At 37.8% G+C, this 19,197-nt stretch overlaps 1 protein-coding gene across 2 annotated transcripts in view; it reads left to right on the top strand.

Annotated features, from left to right (window-relative positions):
- KCNG3 (potassium voltage-gated channel modifier subfamily G member 3) overlaps positions 1-17,692 on the top strand; it is a 61,541-nt gene extending 43,849 nt beyond the window's left edge. For both annotated transcript variants that reach the window (XM_020871332.2, XM_020871330.2), the window contains exon 2: positions 2,686-17,692. In XM_020871332.2, coding sequence (XP_020726991.1) covers positions 2,686-3,331 — 646 coding nt within the window. In that variant the 3' untranslated portion in view covers positions 3,332-17,692. The remainder of the gene's footprint in view (positions 1-2,685) is intronic.
- Positions 17,693-19,197: the final 1,505 nt, after the last annotated feature.

Below are 19,197 nucleotides of genomic sequence, written 5' to 3'. Positions count from 1 at the left end.
TAATAGAGAAACAGGGACAGCTGTGATTTCATCGGCTGACCTCCCTCACCAGGCAGTAGGTTGGATTACTTTCACTGTGGACTTCATCTTCCTGGTTGGTTTGTGTGTAGGCTGAAAAATAATCCCTCCCTTTCCACAGAAAAAGGCAGGTCCTAAATCCTGGTAACCAGTTTACACTGTGCATGCTAAGTCACTTCAGTCGTTGCAACCCTATGGACTGTAGCCCGCGAAGCTCCTCTGTCCATGGGATTCTCCAGGCAAGAATAGTGGAGTGGGTTGCCGTGCCCTCCTCTAGGGGATCTTCCCAACCCAGGGATCGAACCTGTGCCTTTTATGTCTACCTGCATTGGCAGGCAGGTTCTTTACCACTAGCGCCACCTGTGTAGCCCCTGGTGGACATTGCCTTATATATCAAAAGGAATCGTGCAGATATGATTACGTTAAGAACCTTGAGATGGGAGTGTGTCTTGGGCTGTCCCCGAGGCTCTAAATGCTATCAAATGTATCCTTACATGGTGTATCCTTACACATGTAGCCTTACACGGTGATAGCAGAGGGAGATTTAACACAGTGGCCACGGAGGCAGAGATAGGAGCAATGTGGCTCCACGCCATGGGATGCCAACCAGGAGCTGGAGGAGGTGAGGAACAGATTCTACCCTGGAGCCTCCGGAGGGAGTGGGTCCTCCTCAGCCTTGATTTTGGCTCAATGATAATGATTTGGCACTTCTGACCTCTGGATCTGTGAAAAAGTGGATTTCTCTAGTCTTAATCCACCAAGTTTTTACAGTAGCCTCAAGAATTATTAATACACTTAGGTTTCCGCTTTCTTGGCGGTCAGTGGCTCTTGCCCTTCTAACCGGGGCCCTGAGGAATCGGGACTGAGGTGAGCACTGGGGAACTGAGTGCTGGGGGAATAGGGCACTCTATACTTTTTTTTAACCTCTGAAATTTAAACCATGTGAATTTATCACCTATTCAGGAAATAAATAAAATTAATCTCTGTGGCTCTGGGGACCACTGTAGGTAGATTGTTGTTGTTCAGTGGCTAAGTCATGTCAGACTGTTTGTGACCCCATGGATTGCAGCCTGCCAGGCTTCCCTGTCCTTCATGATCTCCTGGAGTTTGCTCAAACTCACATCCATTGAGTCAGTGATGCCATCCAACCATCTCATCCTCTGTCGCCCCCTTCTCCTCCTCCCCTCAATCTTTCCCAGCATCTGAAGTAGGGGAATATGGTTCATTTTATTTATTCATTTCCATGAGTAACGTCCAGTGCAGTTTGTGTTCTGTGCAATGCACCGTGGGTAATTCTTTTCAAATTGTCACCCCACAAACCTTACCACCCTACCTGCTTTATTTTCTTCTCTCTCCATAGTAGTACTTCTCAGGTTTGGGTCTAGGTCAGTAGCAAGACTGAATTAAGTGGGAAAAAATGAATGATGGTATAATGATTATCATGTCTTTAAAAAATACGTATTTATTTACTTATTGGGCTGCATTGAGTCTTAGTTGCAGCACACAGGATCTTTCGTCACGGTGTGTGGACTCTAGCTGTGATGCGGGCTCAGTTGCTCTGAGGCATGTGAGATCTTAGTTCCCCAAGCAGGAATCAAACCTGCGTCCAATGCATTGGAAGAGATATTCTTAACCAACTGGACCACCAGGGAAGGCTCAATTATAACTTTTTAAAATTTAAAATGTAATTTCATTAAAAATCCCTTTAGTCTTACCTCTCACTCTTAATCATTGCTTCCTAACCGGTATGCTGAGACTTAATTCCTCAGCCTTGGGGAGTGTGAGGCAAGGCTGGTGGCTTCCACTTCAGAAATGCTACCCCTGATGCCAGTATGCTCTATTAAGTACATGCTTTTCTGTGTGTGCAGTGATGTGAAAAGGTTGGTAAATACTGATCTAGGTAAAATATGACCTTATATTAAAAAAAAATACATGATGCATGAAAACAGCTATGGAAAACAAACAAGCAAACTTGTTGGGCCTTTGGGAAAATTCTAGTGATTATTTTGCTCCATTTTGGGAATCTTCAGCCTTTTTTCCACTGTGACGCTCATGATAAGGATGGTCATGATCTGGTACTCTCCCGGCAAAGGCACTGGCATTCCTGCAAAGCCTAAAAGCAGGCTCAGAGTCAGTGTCTCCCACACAAGCCTGTAGAGAAAAAGAAATAACAGTAACATTTTAGGAAATGATCTTGAGTTCACTCTTATTTACCAAGAAATAAATCATCAAGAACTTGGGTGTGTCCACTGTCTGTAGGAACCATGTCCTTCTGATTCACCTAATAACTTATATCACACTAGAGAACCACTATCCTCATGGAATAACATTTCATATTGTGGCAAGCTGAATAGAAGTTAATTTCAAGCCACCATGTAAGAGATAGATTTTTCTACAGTATTAGTGATAAGCAAACAAATTTCTTAATGGTATTACATGCTGTATATCAATAAGAACTTCATCAAGTTCAGTTTTCATTTGTTGAAGTATTTGTTGTTCTGTTCCATCCTGGTGGGTCTGATGATGTTGGTGATGCTGTCTGTTCTTTTATGTTTTTTGGAAAAGTAACTAAATTAGTATGTCAGTGTAGTACTATCTGAAGAAATCTAAGAGCTATTAAAATGCTTAAAAATAAAATGATCAATTCTTCTTTTGTTCTCTTGACAGGATAATTGAAGCTATCTGCATAGGTTGGTTCACTGCGGAGTGCATCGTGAGGTTCATCGTCTCCAAAAACAAGTGTGAGTTTGTCAAGAGACCCCTGAACATCATTGATTTACTGGCAATCACACCGTATTACATCTCCGTGTTAATGACCGTGTTTACAGGCGAGAACTCTCAACTGCAGAGGGCTGGAGTCACCTTGCGGGTGCTTAGAATGATGAGGATTTTTTGGGTGATTAAGCTGGCCCGTCACTTCATTGGTCTGCAGACACTTGGTTTGACTCTCAAACGATGCTACCGAGAGATGGTTATGTTACTTGTCTTCATTTGTGTTGCCATGGCAATCTTTAGTGCACTTTCTCAGCTTCTTGAACATGGGTTGGACCTGGAAACATCCAACAAGGACTTCGCCAGCATCCCCGCTGCCTGCTGGTGGGTGATTATCTCTATGACTACAGTTGGCTATGGAGATATGTATCCTATCACAGTGCCTGGAAGAATTCTTGGAGGAGTTTGTGTTGTCAGTGGGATTGTGCTATTGGCGTTACCTATCACTTTTATCTACCATAGCTTCGTGCAGTGTTATCATGAGCTCAAGTTTAGATCAGCTAGATATAGTAGGAGCCTCTCTGCTGAGTTCCTAAATTAATGTATTGCAAAGCAATTCTTGCATACACTTCATTTGATCCAGTTGACGCTACTTCATATTTATGCGTTTCTTGCTGGGTGAGCACTGCAGTTGTATTGTCATCACCTTGGGAGAGTAAAAATTGTCCTTCCCAGCTGAAGGGGTAAAAGAATTTACTTATTATGGAGTAAAGAAGATTGAGACTGCAAAGGAAAGGGAGTGTGTCCTAGAATAAATTTTAGGATCTTATTTTATTTAGACTTGTCTCTTCCCTGCCTTGAACAATTACTCTCTTTGTGTTTGTTTTAAAGTATATTATTTGAACATTTTAAAACTGAAAGCTACTATTTTCCAAATGTTTTTCCATCTTGTGAATACAGAAGAAGCTTGGAAGTTACAGTGTTTTTTGTTGGAGAGTAACATTTTCATTTCTAAATGTTTTATAATCTCTTATATCAATGTCAGAAGTATCCTGGAAACATATGTCAGATGCAGGAACTGTTTAACAAATACTTTGAAAATTTGGCCAAATTTTAAAATGTAGAGTGGAGCTAGTAGATACAAGCAAGAATAGTATTTGAAAAACTCCTCCGGCATATTTCTCAATTATCTGATTTATTTTTGTTCTTATTCTCCTTATCATACCATAATATAATATGGTATGATATCATACCTTATCATACCATAATATGATATGGAAGCTTGAGTATGTTCTTCCTTTTCCATTTTAGATTTCTTTTTTCTCTGTCTTGAAATGACTTAGAAGAGTGTTGTATTGTTTAGCATTTTATTGGAGTTCGTTTTATTTGAATTCATTGCTGTTACTAGATGTTAATTGTCCTGACATTCAGATGTCTGAATAAGATTTCCAAGATTAAAATGATAATAGAAATAGTTTGATATTGCAACCCATATTTATCTTCTTCTGCTCTTAATTTTTTTTTTTAACTAAACACCATGTGTTTAATAAGACTTAAAATGAAAGGATATTTATGTAACCATTTTATACCAAAGTCATACTTAGATGTTGTCACTGGATTGTCTTAAAAAAGAAATTAAACGTTTTCTTACTCTTGGTTGTTGTGTAGCCAAGCCAATTTTAAACCAGCTAAAAACAATGAATACATCAGTATTTGAGTTGATCTTCACCATTGGCAATGATAGCTATGCCAGAACTTCTTGTAACAACATTGAATAATATGGCACACTAATCTGGCTAGGTTATTAGGACTAGATAATATAAAACTGATGATGTTAACAATCTGAATTAGAATTTTGCTTTGTTAACCAGTTGCCATAAAGCCAGTAATATATAAACACAGAAAATTAAAGCCATTGATTCATGAATAATTTAATATTATACATTGTAATTTAGTAGGGGTGGGAGGAGGAGCAGAAGAAGTGGAAAGGGGATATATTTATCAAGGGAAGGGTTACCAGAAGTGTTCATTAAAGGAATATTAGCCATCATCTAGTTCAAACCTTAAGTAGTACAGGTAGAAAACCAGGGCAAGAGAGGATGTGATTGTGAAGGAGTTAGGGTTAAAACCTGAACCTCTGAGAACCTAGTCCAGCAGCATATTCTTAACACACCCCTGGGTTTCAAGAAAAGCCTTGAGAAGCCACTCTCCTTTGCTGTCGCCACTGCTGAGGTAATAATTGCAAAGCCATTCCTTTTCCCTGACTTCCTTTCCTGAGTTTAGGTGAAGTTTTGGCCATTAAGACTCTCATCCCAGGACTTCCCTGGTGGTCAAGACTGAGCTTCCACTGTATGGGGCATGAGTTCTATCCCTGGTCAGGGGACTAAGACCCCACGTGCCCCACAGTGTGACCAAAAAGCAAATGAACAAAAACAGGACTCTCGCCCCATCTTGCCTACTATCGCACACTGGTATGTTACTTATTACATACTCAAACTCTTTTGTTTATTGTATTTGTTTATTGTATACTCATTGTATTCCAATATATTTGAAATAGATAGCATGGATTTCTTACCTATTCAGATGAAAGCTTTGTCATTTATGCAAGTAATAGGCAAGTGATAGCGTCCACATATTCCTAATAACACAGCCGTCCGTTTTGCTGGCACTGGGAGCTCCTTGTGAGAATATGTCTTATCTCCCCAAGTCAAGTTTAACTATCCTGAAGGCCTGGATCCCCTCTCTCGCACACACCTTCATGTCCCCACAGCATTTGTGATAGACTTGGGCACAAACTGTTGACTGATTTGGGAAGAGAAACCACTTTCGGAAGAAGTCAAGGGGAAACATATGCCTGGATGTGTGTGTGCGGAGCCACCTGTGTGAATAGGCAAGCGGACTTTGAGGCTGCCCTGAAGTAACTAGTGAGAAATCTCTTGGTGATGTCGGACTTTTCATAGGACCAGTTCTCATAAAGGAGCATGTGAGACAAATGCTAGTGGTGGTTCAGCCGCCACTGTACTTGGGATGCTGATGAGACCTGATGGACTAGTTCATTCATGACTGAAAAAAGTATATATCATGGATATTGTAGGTTTTTCGGATTGAAGGCATTTTCTTATAAGCTTCCCTGAGTGTTATTACCTTAAAAAATAATAACTAAGTAATACTTCTTTCATAGTTGTACTTTCAGAGATTTTGCATCACTCAGTCTTCATGGCAGAAATGCTTTTGTTAGGATCTGTATTAGTCCCAGTAAGTCAGATAATATCTTAAATTAGAATGCCCGAGGAGGAAAGAGGAAGTCCAAATGTTTGTTCTCATTTTATCGCCCCTGAGTTTATGTGACTTGATCTTACATATAACTTATTTTGTTATCCTCTGAAGTGGGATTCTTCAGGATCAAAGATAGAAAGTTAGGGAACATATTTGAAAGTGACCATACTCTTAACAATTCAAGATCTTCTTACCTTCTTTCTTTTACAATTCTATTGTTATTGCTGGTTGCTATAGTTGCCTTTACTTTTCTGTAGGATTTTATAGTTATACATGTTTCTAAGTTCTTACTTTCTCAAAAATGTGGAAATGTATTCTTTCATAGTGGCTATCAGTAAGTCAAAGTAATATGTTCTGTTTTTAAACTTTCGTCCAGATGTCCTAGGTCTCCAGTGATTTGGGAGGAGAGAATGGGGTTAAGCTCGATGTGGGTATTGGAAGAATTTTCTCTGTTGACTTGATATTTCTAGAAGCAGCTTATTTTTCCTCTTTGCTATAGAGATGAAAATTAAAAAAACTAAAAACTCCTAGCTCTGTTTTACTATTAAAGCTTATGTAGAGCCGAATTTAATAAATTTAATGCATAGCTTCACAAAATATTCCTAGTGCCCTCTGACCCTACCTAAGTATACACTTGTGGTATGCAGTATACGTTCCAATCACACCTGGTATAAATATTTCATAGGGTTGTAATAAATGACAACTAAAGGACCCTGGAGGCCTTCTGGTTTACCTTGCCTCTTTCCTACATCCTTCATTCTATCTAAATGTTTGCAACTTTGCTCCCAGTGGGTTGTGATTTAGTCATCATCACCCATAGGGAGCCCAGCTAGTCCTGGTTTGGCTGGAACTTTCTTGGTTTTAGCACTAACTGTACTCCCATCCTGAGAAATCTCTTAGTCTCAGGTGATCTGGTACAGTTGGTCACCCTGGTGTCAGATCAGGCCTTAGAAACCTGATTTTCAGACTTAATTCAGCACCCTTTGGACTTAGTTTGGTTTTTTTTTATTGCAACATCAGAAAGCATAAAGGATTTCTCTTAAAAATGTTTTGGGGTCCTTGTTATAGGGCATATAGAAATCAGATGTTGCTTTTAGGTGCCTTGCATGTCAGGAAGGAAGACATGGAACCAGTGGATAAGGAACTCAGATTTTCAATAGAGTTTTTAAATTGCAAAACTTCACAGTTGTGCAGTTACTCACATGTAAGCAAATAAGTGCAGTTATTTCATAGTTTATCGCTGCATTATTTAGAAGGGCCAGGTTGAGAAATGTCAGAGCTGAAGAGGAAGTAACATGGGTTGAAGCATTAATGGAATGTTCTGGAAAAATTCCACTTTGGTCAGGGAAGGTTTCATACACTTCTCTATTTGTTCAGCATGCTATCATATGGTGTTTTGCTTCCTGCTTTTCCAGACCCATCTGTACTTGGAGGACTAGGCATGTCAGTTCTGCCCCTGTAAGTAAACTAATAATTTGCTGCCCCATGCAGTTGAGCCTTCCATAGACTTGTGAAATGTCACCCACAAGCATGACTACATTCTGTCATTAACTTTTAATTTGCTTTTACCAATTCCACACTTATACCTAAACTTTGGGATTTTTGCAGTTCTCCCAGACTTTCCTCAGCTACTGAGATTTTGAAGTGGTATTGTGGTGGTGGTTTAGTCAGTAGGTCATATCCGACTCTTGCGACCCCATGGACTATAGCCTGCCAGGCTCCTCTGTCCGTGGAATTTTCCAGGCAAGAATACTCAACTGGGTTGCCATTTCCTTCTTCAGTGGATCTTCCTGACTCAGGGATTGAACCTGAGTCTCCTACGTTGCAGGTAGTCTCCTACATTGCAAAATAAATGAAGGAAAAATATACATAACTATGGCCATACACACACTTCTCTTGTATCAGAGTTGAGGATTTAAACTCAAATACTGCTCTCCATTAAGGAAGTCAAATTCTCCTGTCCTCTGCATTGTCATACATTGTCATTTTTATCACTGAGCCTCCAGGGAAGCTCGCAGACATTCCTAATAAGCACTTGAACTTTTGACTATTGGTGCGGCTCAATCGTCAGTTTATTATTTGTTAAGGAATTGAATTGGATAATCTGTATTTGTGCTACCAGTTCAGTTCAGTCACTCAGTCTTTGCGACCACATGGACTGTAGCACGCCAGGCTTCCCTGTCTATCACCAACTCTTGAAGTTTATTCAAACTCATGTCCATTGAGTTGGTGATGCCATCCAACTATCTTATCCTAATTTTGAACAAATTAATTTTACATAGCTTTGGTGAGAATCCTTTGATTTATATTTTAAAATATCAACACTATCCCAACATACATTTAGTGGATGAAAACCAGAGGGAATATATATTATTTGGAGTTCACCTACCAGGACTAAGTAATGCTGTGTCATTTATGTCTGGAGTAATATTTTTGTTTAATTTATATAACATTGTATTGAAACTGAAACTAAAATTTCCCATGCCTTTATACTGGGTAGGTTTTCCCCTCCTAGACTTCAATTATTTTGATTGTTTTGAAATAATTCTATAGTTCTGCCCATGACTGAGTAGAGGCCATTTGTGGTGTGTATTGTTATTAAGTGTTTTTGGTTCTGTTTTTCTTTTTCATTAAAGAAGTGTAAATAATGACAGGTGTTTTTGCTGTATTAAAATATAGTGATTTGTTAAAATTAACATACAGCTTTTTAACTGTGTGTTATAAGTTTTATCTTGCAGGTCCAGTGGATTTCCATGCTTTCCTTCTCTACAATGCAGAGTACAGGAGAATTTGACTTCCTTAGTGGAGAGCAGTATTTGAATTTAAATCCTCAACTCTGATATAAGAGAAGTGTGTATGTGGCCATAGCTTTGCATATTTTTCCTTTCATTTATTTTAGCCATAGCCACTCTTTTGTATGAAATGTTTGAAAGTAAAATGCAAAATTATGAAATCACTATAATGCTCAGCTTTCAGGTCAGTGTGAAAGGCTGTTTATTTTTTGTTCATTAGACAGAAGTGGAAAGTTTAGATTTTTTTGCTTTGAGATAAACTGCCTAAATTCTTACCTGTGTTTTTGTTAATTCAATAACCTTTACCATTGGAAGGTATTTTTTTAATAAAAAATAAATAATTCAAATTATATAATAGTATAGTTTTAAAATTATAATAATGGGTCATGGTTCCCTTCTTGAAAACTTTGGCTTACATAAGAATCACTTAAAAAAAAAAAAAGAATCACTTTTAATTAGCTCTTCCAATCAACTCAGTTTAAAAAGATCAGAAAGAAATTGAACATATGTATGTTTGTGTCTTTTTCTTAAATACAGTTTTATTAATGCACTCTTCTGTGCTCCAGTGCATGGCAGAGATAGGAACATTGTATCATGCAACAAATAATTAGGTGCATCCACTTTATAATAAGTAGGTTTCCAAACATTAGTATGAAAAAAAGTTTGTAAACATCATATTTCATATACATAATAATGGAATTCATTGAACCTGTGAGTCGTCTTTCTATTGTGTTACTATCTCCTGACCTATGTGTTTTTTAGATTTGACTTTTTATATATGTAAGAATGAGGTCTCTTATGAAGAGCATACTTGCATGGGGATCAGACTTACATCAAATGATTGAATAGCAGCTATGTATGAAATCAGATTTGAGGAATTATAGCATTTGACTTAATGAGAATTTTTGTCAACTAATAAAAGGATGTGATTTCCTGATCCCCTAGAAAGTTTTCTGAGGCATAGCTGGAGATGAAAGGATGAATACCTTCTTTTTATTATTTGTTCTAAATCTTTTCTGCCTTTCCGTTTCTCAGTTTAGTAATTCACTTCCTATTCTGTTTAAAACCACACAAGTGAGGTTACGCATGTCTTCACCATGACAGGAGGCAAGCAAGGGGCTGGAAAGAAGAGTGAGAAATATTTACAGGATATTTGACGAAATTCATCGATCAGTTGTTAACATTGTGGTTTTGTTGATAAGCTTTAGGTGATTTTGGAAGATTAGGGGAGTTAAAAAGTGGAACTAAATAAATATAAGGTGGTATTAACAATGTGCCTGGTTTTTTGTTTTTTTACCTGGAGATATAATTCACATACCATAAAATTTATCATTTTTTAAAGTATATAAATCTGTAGTTTTTTGTATAGTCACAGAGCTATGTAACCATCACTACCAAATGTTCTAATTCTAGAACATTTTCATTTTTGGCTGCACTGGATCTTTGTTGCTGCGCGTGGGCTTTCTCTGGTTGCGGCGAGCGGGGGCTACTGTCTAATTGTGGTGCGCAGGCTGCTCATTGTGGTGGCTTCTCTGATTGTGGAGCACGGTCTCCAGGGCTCAATGGTTGTGGTGCGTGGGCTTACCCTGTGGCTTATGAAATCTTCCTGGTCCAGGGATCAAACCCGTGTCCCCTGCATTGGCAGGCGGTTTCTAATCCAGTGTCACCAGGGATATCCTAACACATCGTCATGTACCCCATATTCTTTTGCAGTAACTCCTCACTCCTCTCTTACCCATCTCCTGCCAACCACTAATCTGCTTTCTGTCTCCAGGGATTTTCTCTAGGATTCTGGGCATTTCATATAAATGCAAACGTGGCCTTTGTGTCTGTCTTTTTTCACTTAGAGTAATGTTTCAAAGTTCATCTATGTTGTAGCATGGATCAGTACTTCATTCTTTTTATTGTTGAATAATTTTCTGTTGTATGGAATACTACATTTTGATTATCCTTTTCTCATTTAATGGACATTCGTGTTATTTTTACTTTTTGACTGTTGTTACAAACATTCATGTACAAGTTTTGTGTGAACGGTATGTTTTTCATTTTCTTGATATATACCCAGGATGAGATTCCTGGGTCATATGATAAGTAAAAGTCGCTCAGTCATGTCCAACTCTTTACAGCCCCATGGACTATACAGTCCATGGAATTCTCCAGGCCAGGGAATCTTCCCAACCCAGGGATCGAGGTGATAACATCATGTTTAACTTTTTGAGGAGCTCTCATACTGTTTTTCGAAGAAAGTGAACCGTTTAATATTCCCACTAGCAATATATGAAGGTTCCATTCTCTCCAACAATTATTTTCCTGGTTCTTCTTCTTTTTTCTTTTTAAATTACAGCATCCTAGGGTGGGTATGAGTTAGTATCTCACTGTGATTTTGATATGCATCTTCCTAATAGCTAATGATGTGGAGGATTTTTTCATGTGCTTATTGATTATTTATCTACCCTCTAGGGAGAAAGGGCTAGTCAAACCCTTTACCCATTAAAAATTTTTTTAAAAAATTATTGACTTTTAAGAGTTCTTTATATATTCTGAATATTGAACTTTATCAGGTACATGATTCGCAGATATTTTCTCTCAAACTAAAGAGTTGTCTTTTCATTTTCTTAATGATATCATTTGCAGTACACAAGTTTTAACCTTCATTGTAGTCCAGTTTTATTTTTTCTCTTGTCTTTCATGCTTTTGGTATCGTATCTTAAGGAACTCAAGGTAATGAAGATTTACTCCTATGTTTCCTTCTAAAATTTTTATAGTATTAGCTCTTGGTTCCAGGTCTCTGGTCCATTTGGAGTTGATTTTTTATATATGGTATGAGATGCGGTCCACCTTCATTCTTTTGGAGGTGGATATGCAGTTGTCCCTGTATCATTTTATGAAAAGACCATTCTTCCCCCCATTGAGTGGTATTTGCATACTTGTAAAAAACTAGATAACCATAGATTTGTGAGTTTATGGATTCTTGGTGCTTTCCCAGTGATCTACATGTCTGTTCTTATGCCAAAACCACACAGAAGACTATAGCTTTGTAGTAAGTTTAGAAGACAGGAAATATGAGTTCCTCTTCTTTTACAAGGTTGTTTTGGCTATCTGGGTTTCTCCCATTTTCATATGAACTTTAGAATCAATGTATCCATTTCTGCAAAAAACGCAGTTGGAAGTTTGATAAGAGATTGCATTGAACCTGTAGATCAATTAGGGGAGTTTTTCCAAGCTAACAATATTAAGTTTTTCAATCCATGGACATAAGATGTCTTTCCATTTACTTAAGTCGTCTTTAATTTCTTCCAGTGTTTTATGGTTTTCACTGTACAAATCTTGTGCTGCTTTGATTTAATTTATTCTTAAGTGTTTATTCTTTTTGATGCTATTATAAATGGAATTGTGTTCTTAATTTCTTTTTCAGATTCATTGCTAGTGTATAGAAATACAACTGATTTTTGTATATCGATCTTATATCTTATAACCTTGCTGAACTTATTTATTAGTTTTTTTTATTGTTTTCCATATATATATATTTATAAAAGATAATGTTATCTGCAATGAGAGAGAGTTTAACTTTATACTTCCTTTTTTTCTTTCTCTTGACTAATTACCCTGGCTGGAACTTCTAGTACAGTGTCAAATAGCAAATGTGAGAATGGACATCCTTTTCTTTTTCTTGACCTTAGAGGGAAAACATCTAGTCGTACACCATTAAATATAATGCCAGTATTCCCGTGATCAGGTTGAGGAACTTGTATTTCTAGTTTCTTAAGTGTTTTTTTTTTCTTCTTTTTTTTTCATGAAAGGGTGTTGGATTCTAACAGTGTATTTTAATGAAGAAATAGATTTTATTGTGAATTGAGTTGTTGTACTGCCTGCATCAGGAAATTTTCTTGAAGTGAGTTTCTAAATCTATACAAGATGCTAATCAGGTTGAAGCCATAGAGTGCTTGTTAATGGTTTTTACAGTTTGCCAATTGATATACATTTAATGGTTTCTAAGACTCTTAAACCGATTCTCTTCATTAACCCAAGTTAATTTGAGTTTGTGTTCACTTGCCTGAAGATATAGAGACTTACAGACACAAGAGATAATTTGTTTCTGTTGGTTGGTTTAATTTAATGCCTTTTTATTACCTGAGTTTTGCTTCTCAGACTTGGATGTTTTAGGAGTACTAGGAGAATGCCAGAGGGTGTTGATAAAGGCAGACTCTATCTCCCGGAACAGTCAGGGCTGGATCCCTTGCAGTTTTCTTCTTCTGCCTGTTTGGAGGATACCGTGATGGAAAAGCTTCCCAGTGTTTAAATCTGCATCTTTTCATAGTTCTTACAGGAAGTGCAAGTATCACTGAATTACTGGGATGGGGAGGAAACCATCTAAAAAACAACACTTGATAATTAACCTGCAGTACTGCTGTAGGAAAGTTATTATTATTATTATTATTATTAATCCTTTTTTTGTGTGTAGCAGGAGTTTTGCCTAATTTGTGGGATACACAGGGATGACTGTCAGCTGCCCTCACCCTGGCAGATGCCCTTTGAAAAAACTCTCCTGCTCAGAGCCTATTCTGAGGTTCCTTTACACAAAGACTAAGCCCAGATTTTTAAATATAATCCCTTGCCTCCTTATAATCGTTTTGTAATTCCTCTAGGAAATTTTATGTTAGGAAAATAATTGGAAAAAAGTTCAGTGAAATTGTAAGCAGCACTTCCCCAAATGGTTTGGAAGATAACTGGCAAGGTCAAGTTTTCAAGGCTGACTATCTTTAACTGGATTTTTTCTCATGAGTAATATTGCTAATGTAGTATTTGACTAAATACTACATATTTTAAATAAATCTCATGAATGTGCTGGGTGAATATTAATCTTCAATGGAAATGTGAATATCAAACCTAATGGAGTTATAATCCAAGATTTTGGGCATGCTACATCTGTAATGTTACATGTTTGTTCAAGATGTCTGGGAAAAGTTTCAAAGAGAGGTCTACTTTCCTACAAATGTATTCAGTACTACTCTTAACTATTCTTAGAAATAGTAGGGTTTCCAATTATTACTCACTGAATGCTTGAATAATAGCCACAATTCCTAAAATTTATAGAGTAATGAAAATTACGGCAATTTTTCACAAGAAATAATGTACCAATGTTTTATAATTCTTTTATTTTTGCTTAGTACTTTTATTAAGCATTCTGAAAATAAATCTCTGATCCTTGTTGGTCATCCTAAGAAACAAAATTTGCTAAGAGAGAAGAAAAAGTATAACTGGCAGTATATACAGGGAATGTAGGCTCCAGAGGTAGGGGTTGTATGTGTCTGCTGTGCCGCTTCAGTCATATTTGACTCTTTGTGACCCCATGGACTGTAGCCCACCAGGCTCCTCTGTCCATGGAGATTCTCTAGGCAAGAATATTGGAGTGGGTTGCGGTGCCCTCCTCCAGGCGATCTTCCTGATCCAGGGATCTCGAACCTGTGTCTCCTGCATTGCAGGTGGATTCTTTACCCACTGAACCACCTGGGAAGTCCCAGGTGGGGGTATTAATTGTAAAGATGCAACAGCAGCTGCCTGATGGAGTGTGGCCATTCTGATGTCTCTCCTCCTACCTCTCAGGGTTGGCATCATCCTCAGCAGAGTGGCATCTCTTCATCTCTCCCAGTAACTTCTCCACTTGTTCATTTCCACTGACTGATCCTCTTCTTTTTTCCCTGTTCAAATTCCAGAGTAGCATTAGCTTAGCCTTACCGTCACCCAGCTTGGAGAGTGGTTTTCCAGGCTTGGGGAAAGCAGTCTTTCTAGGTGGGGGATGTTGCTGAGGGCAGGGCAGTTTCCCTGAGATGTGCCATTATACAGTTTGCAGAGCCACTGCACTGAACCACACGCTGGGCCAACACGTTTATGGTGTTTTGCTGATTGGATGTGATGAACAGGCAAGCAGATACTTAATGATTGGTCTTGTCTGGGGTACTCAAAGGAAAAAGCTCAGCCCGAATTCCAAGTGCAGTTGTGATCAGCCGCAGGTACAAGAGTGAGGATGGACCTGGGGGCAGGAGTAGTGGCTGGTTACGGTGTTAAGACCGTGAGCAACACTGGAGGGCCCAGTGGAGCAATGCGCAGTGGGCTAAAGAGGGAGTGGGACTCAAAAAGCCCAAGAAGTGGCGGCTTTGTGGCTGTCTGCCGAAGTACAAGTGTTCAAAGTTGGTGGTATGTTGGGTTAATTACTAAATAAGCAGGTTCCTAGATCCCTTCACACAAAGGAGCACTTAACTTGATATTTACTCTTACTACTCCTTTTCCCCACCCTCTGCTATTAACCAATGTCAGGACATTTTTTCAGAGAAGCAACTGAATTTGGTGCCAGTTTCTGTAGTTTGGTGCCAGTTTGTGCCTGTTCCTGTAGGAATCAGCAGCAGGCTCCACAGCTAGCTGACTGACATCACTGTGGATGTGGAATTCAGGTCATGAATCTTTCTGGTTATCTGTGTGTACCTGTTGTGATGGAAGCTTCTGTTTTTCCATCCACAGTCTTAAATTCCTTTATTTATGTGCCATCAAGAATGAGGTTACCAATGTTTTGCTTGAATTTTTCAAATTTGGGGTGTTATTTGTCATTATTGTTATTATTTATTCAGTTACATAGTCTTAATTTTTTTGAATCCCATTTTTGTTTCTTTTATTTTGGTCTAATTTGTAAATTTAATAAGCAGTTCCTGTTGAACTTTCCTTTAGAACAATATCTTAGAGCATTTAATTAACTTATTAGGTGAAAATAAGTAGAATGTTTTTTTTCTCTTAATATCACTTGGACTTTGACAAAGGAAATGAGTGCTCTGTCAGACCTAAAAAAAACTTTACCTTGTCATTAACACCTTTGTATTTAGGCATAATGAATACTGCAATTTGCATTTTCAGGAAAACATTTTAATGTGAATACAGTTAGTAATAAGGTTTTTTTCACTGAATGTCATTGCATCAGACTACTCAGTAATTAAAAATACTTAGAGACTGTAAGTTTTTGAACTAGAGCAGAAATCTGGGGTATATTTTTTCCACTTTATGTACTATCAGTTGATCACTTTTTTGCTTTTAGGGTCCCAGACTGATGGCTTACATGTTAATGTACCGAATGGCCTATGACTTATATTTGTATTATCTCTCATTTTATACAGCCATTGACTGGAAATATCCAAAGATAAACTGTTACACTGTTTCTAACTTGAAAGTAAAGAATAGATCTCCTTTTGTAAAGGTCACAGAATGTAGAATTTTAAAAATATACATACCAAGTTATGGATTATATTTCATTTATTTATGTAAAGGTAAATGTATGTCTGTTTTGCCCTAAAAACTGTCATACAGATTCAGTCATTTTTATATCACAATAGTTCAGCTTTATGTTAAAAAATGATAGGAAATGTTTTTATTTGATGTACTTTAAAATTTGCTTTTTGTCCAAGTTTAATTTTGCTCAGTAAACTCATCCTTCATGAGAACAAGTCCTTTCTCTTTAGTTCAGAATAGCTTGAATTTTGATGCACATCTTTGCTATTTTCAGACCAAGTTGAAGAAGCCTTATATCAAAGATAGCCTTATGTGGAGAGCCTTATTGGGAAGAATTTAGAGTATTTAATTTCTAGTATTTTTTTCCCCTAGAATTCAGAATCTTGGGTATTTCTGGACATATAAGAACTTTGAGAAGAAGTCTGAATTCTCTATTTGGTTCTTGGTAAAATATGTTAAGCACATTGAAAATGTCTTTAGACTTTCTGACATTTGTATTTACGTTAAGTAAAGTTATACCTCAGTTTTTCTGTTGAATTTTGTACTGTCATATGATAAAGTTCGCCAATGAATAAACTGCCGTGTATGTATGTGATAAAGATATTTGCCTTAAAATAGAGCATTCCTGTTTTGCAAACAGTCTGTCATCAAATCGTCTTTCCAGTTATTTTCATATTTCTGTGTGCCTGGTGAATGGTGGCCTGATCAAGTCCATGGAAGTAAGAAGATGAATACTTTTTCATTGTTAATAATCTAAACCTGGATTAAAAAAATACCTTGGACATATAAAATTTTATGGACAAAATACTGAATGTAGTGTGACATTTACTGCTAAAGATAGCAAGTGACTGAACAGGTAAATTGTCTGTTGGTTTTAACCATTATTTTCATTGACCCTATTCTCAATGAGAGTAGTGATTCAAAAATGTGTGAATGTCCATTCTACCATATGGTCCACACCTCTGCTATGTATTCATAACTACTGCTAATTCTCATCGTTAATGGTCATTGCCTGTATCATAGAGGGGTAGATGTCCTGTCAACCAATAGGCAGGGTAATTTGGATAGTGAAGATTGTATCATAGTTTTGGATTTGAGGTAATAATTTTATTATTTAGTATCTCTTTCAGGAATGATGGTTTAAATGGACATCACTTTTATCTTCTAATAAAAAGTTTCTTAAAATCAGCTCAAGTTATATGGCATAATTTTGTTTTCTACTTTAATTTGGAATTAATAAAGTATGCAATCATATGGATCATAGCTTTTCTTATTCAGCTCCATGACTTACATATTTATGTGAGATCTTTAATAGTATCTATAAATGTTCATCAACTATTTAATTAGTAGTTTATTTAGTCCCTAAGGAAATATTTTATTAATAACTTTGTTATGATATACATATGTTATATGTACATCTGAAAAAATCCCTGTACAGCTTGACCATTTGATAGTTAATAAATTTTGATTTTGAGAACCACCTACAGCTGATACTAAATTATTCCTATCTGTTGCCATTGACTTCATTGATTAATGTGATTCATTCTTGGTAGACTTACTTCCATTTTGTTTTGAACCCAAACCTCACTTTGCAATAAACTAATGGTGGATGAAGCACAAAAGGTGTCTCCTGACTGTGACAACGTTTCATACTGTCGTGAGGCTTTGAATCAATCATTTGATCTTCCCCGGCTTGCTTTCACATTCTCTCTTTCTCCCCTCCCCTTTTTTTCTCTTTCTCCCTTTTAACTGAGCCTCTCTGTGGTAAGAACATCAATGCTCTACTTGAGGTAAGTGTCCAGGCGATGATGATGGGTACCTGTCGGCACCTAATATATGTTGAGTTGAATAAAAAGCCTTGGAGGTTATACCTTCTAAATGCGGTACTTGTCTAGGGTACTTCTCAGGGGTCCAGATTGCTGCCAGATCCTTTCAGTTTTCCTAATGAAAGGCTGTGTGACCGCCCCCTCCCCTCCCTACCCCAGGTCGCTCTGTGTGATCCCTGCCCACACCCCACACTCCCATTCCTGACATTCTTGTACTCCAGGGCCCTCTCTGATTTGGGTGCTGCTGTAGCCCCACTGATAGAAGCACCTTGCCCTGGTACCGCCCCAGCGGCCTGGCGGAGTCATCCCGGGATGGACGCCAGCGGTGCCTCAGGCCAGGATTTCCGGAGGGCAGAGTCCTGCTTGTCCGACTGTCTCAGCAGGTTCTAGCAACAGGCTTAATTGTGAAGATCACTGCTCCAGGAGCTGATGCAAGGACTTGCAAGGGCACAGAAGTAGGTACCTTTCTGAACAGCTGTTGAGCCTGGTTCAAACACTTCATTCTAGGGTCTCTGCTGACCGAGTGTGGAAAACAGTCTAGTCAGCCCGAGGTGAGGTGAGGTTTCCTCTGTCTCATTGCTATTAAAGTTATTGCTTCAAGAACTGGGCATCAACTATTAAAACAGTGGGGATCATGAGAAATTTGTCAATAATTGCATTTGAGATAGGAACCCATTCGTCAGGTAACACTTATGTGTTGTTAATCAGAGTGATGACTTCTAAGCCACAGGGTTTGCTTCTCAACTGAGTTTTTATGTTTTATTTTTGGAACTAATCAGGTTTTTGTTTTCTCTTGAGGGAAAACAATAGCAAATGTCAGACTGAACATTGAATGGTTGGCTTATTTCTCACAAATTTAAAAGAGTTACAAGCCAGTGTGTGTGGTTGAAAGTTTTGATGTCTGAGAAGATAATGGATAATGTTGTAGAAGAATTTTCAAAGGTTTTTTTTCTTCCCTATCTTTCACTGGTGTCTCAGTTTGACAAGGTAATGGATTTAGCACTCAGAAGTTCCCTCATTTTTATCCTCTTTACATCTTAGGGTCTGTGAATGTTACCTCTTCATTTGTGTTAGACTGCGAATACAGTGAGGGGCTGATGAATTTTTGGCCAAAAATGGGTTTTGGCACTCGACTGCTAGAGCAGTGTAACCTTTTCAAGGCCAAGGAATTTATGTGTATGTGGGTGGTCCTTCTGTCTGCTGAAAATGTTGAAGTAAGTGTTTCTGCTTTGCTCAGTTTGAAGAATTTGTGGAGCTTGAGGTCTTGAGCCAGAGCGGTCTGAGGAAAGAGGAACTTTACT

This window comes from Odocoileus virginianus, chromosome 2 (genome assembly GCF_023699985.2).
Source record: "Odocoileus virginianus isolate 20LAN1187 ecotype Illinois chromosome 2, Ovbor_1.2, whole genome shotgun sequence".
Lineage (NCBI taxonomy): Eukaryota > Metazoa > Chordata > Mammalia > Artiodactyla > Cervidae > Odocoileus > Odocoileus virginianus.
This window is presented reverse-complemented; position numbering and strand designations above follow the sequence as displayed.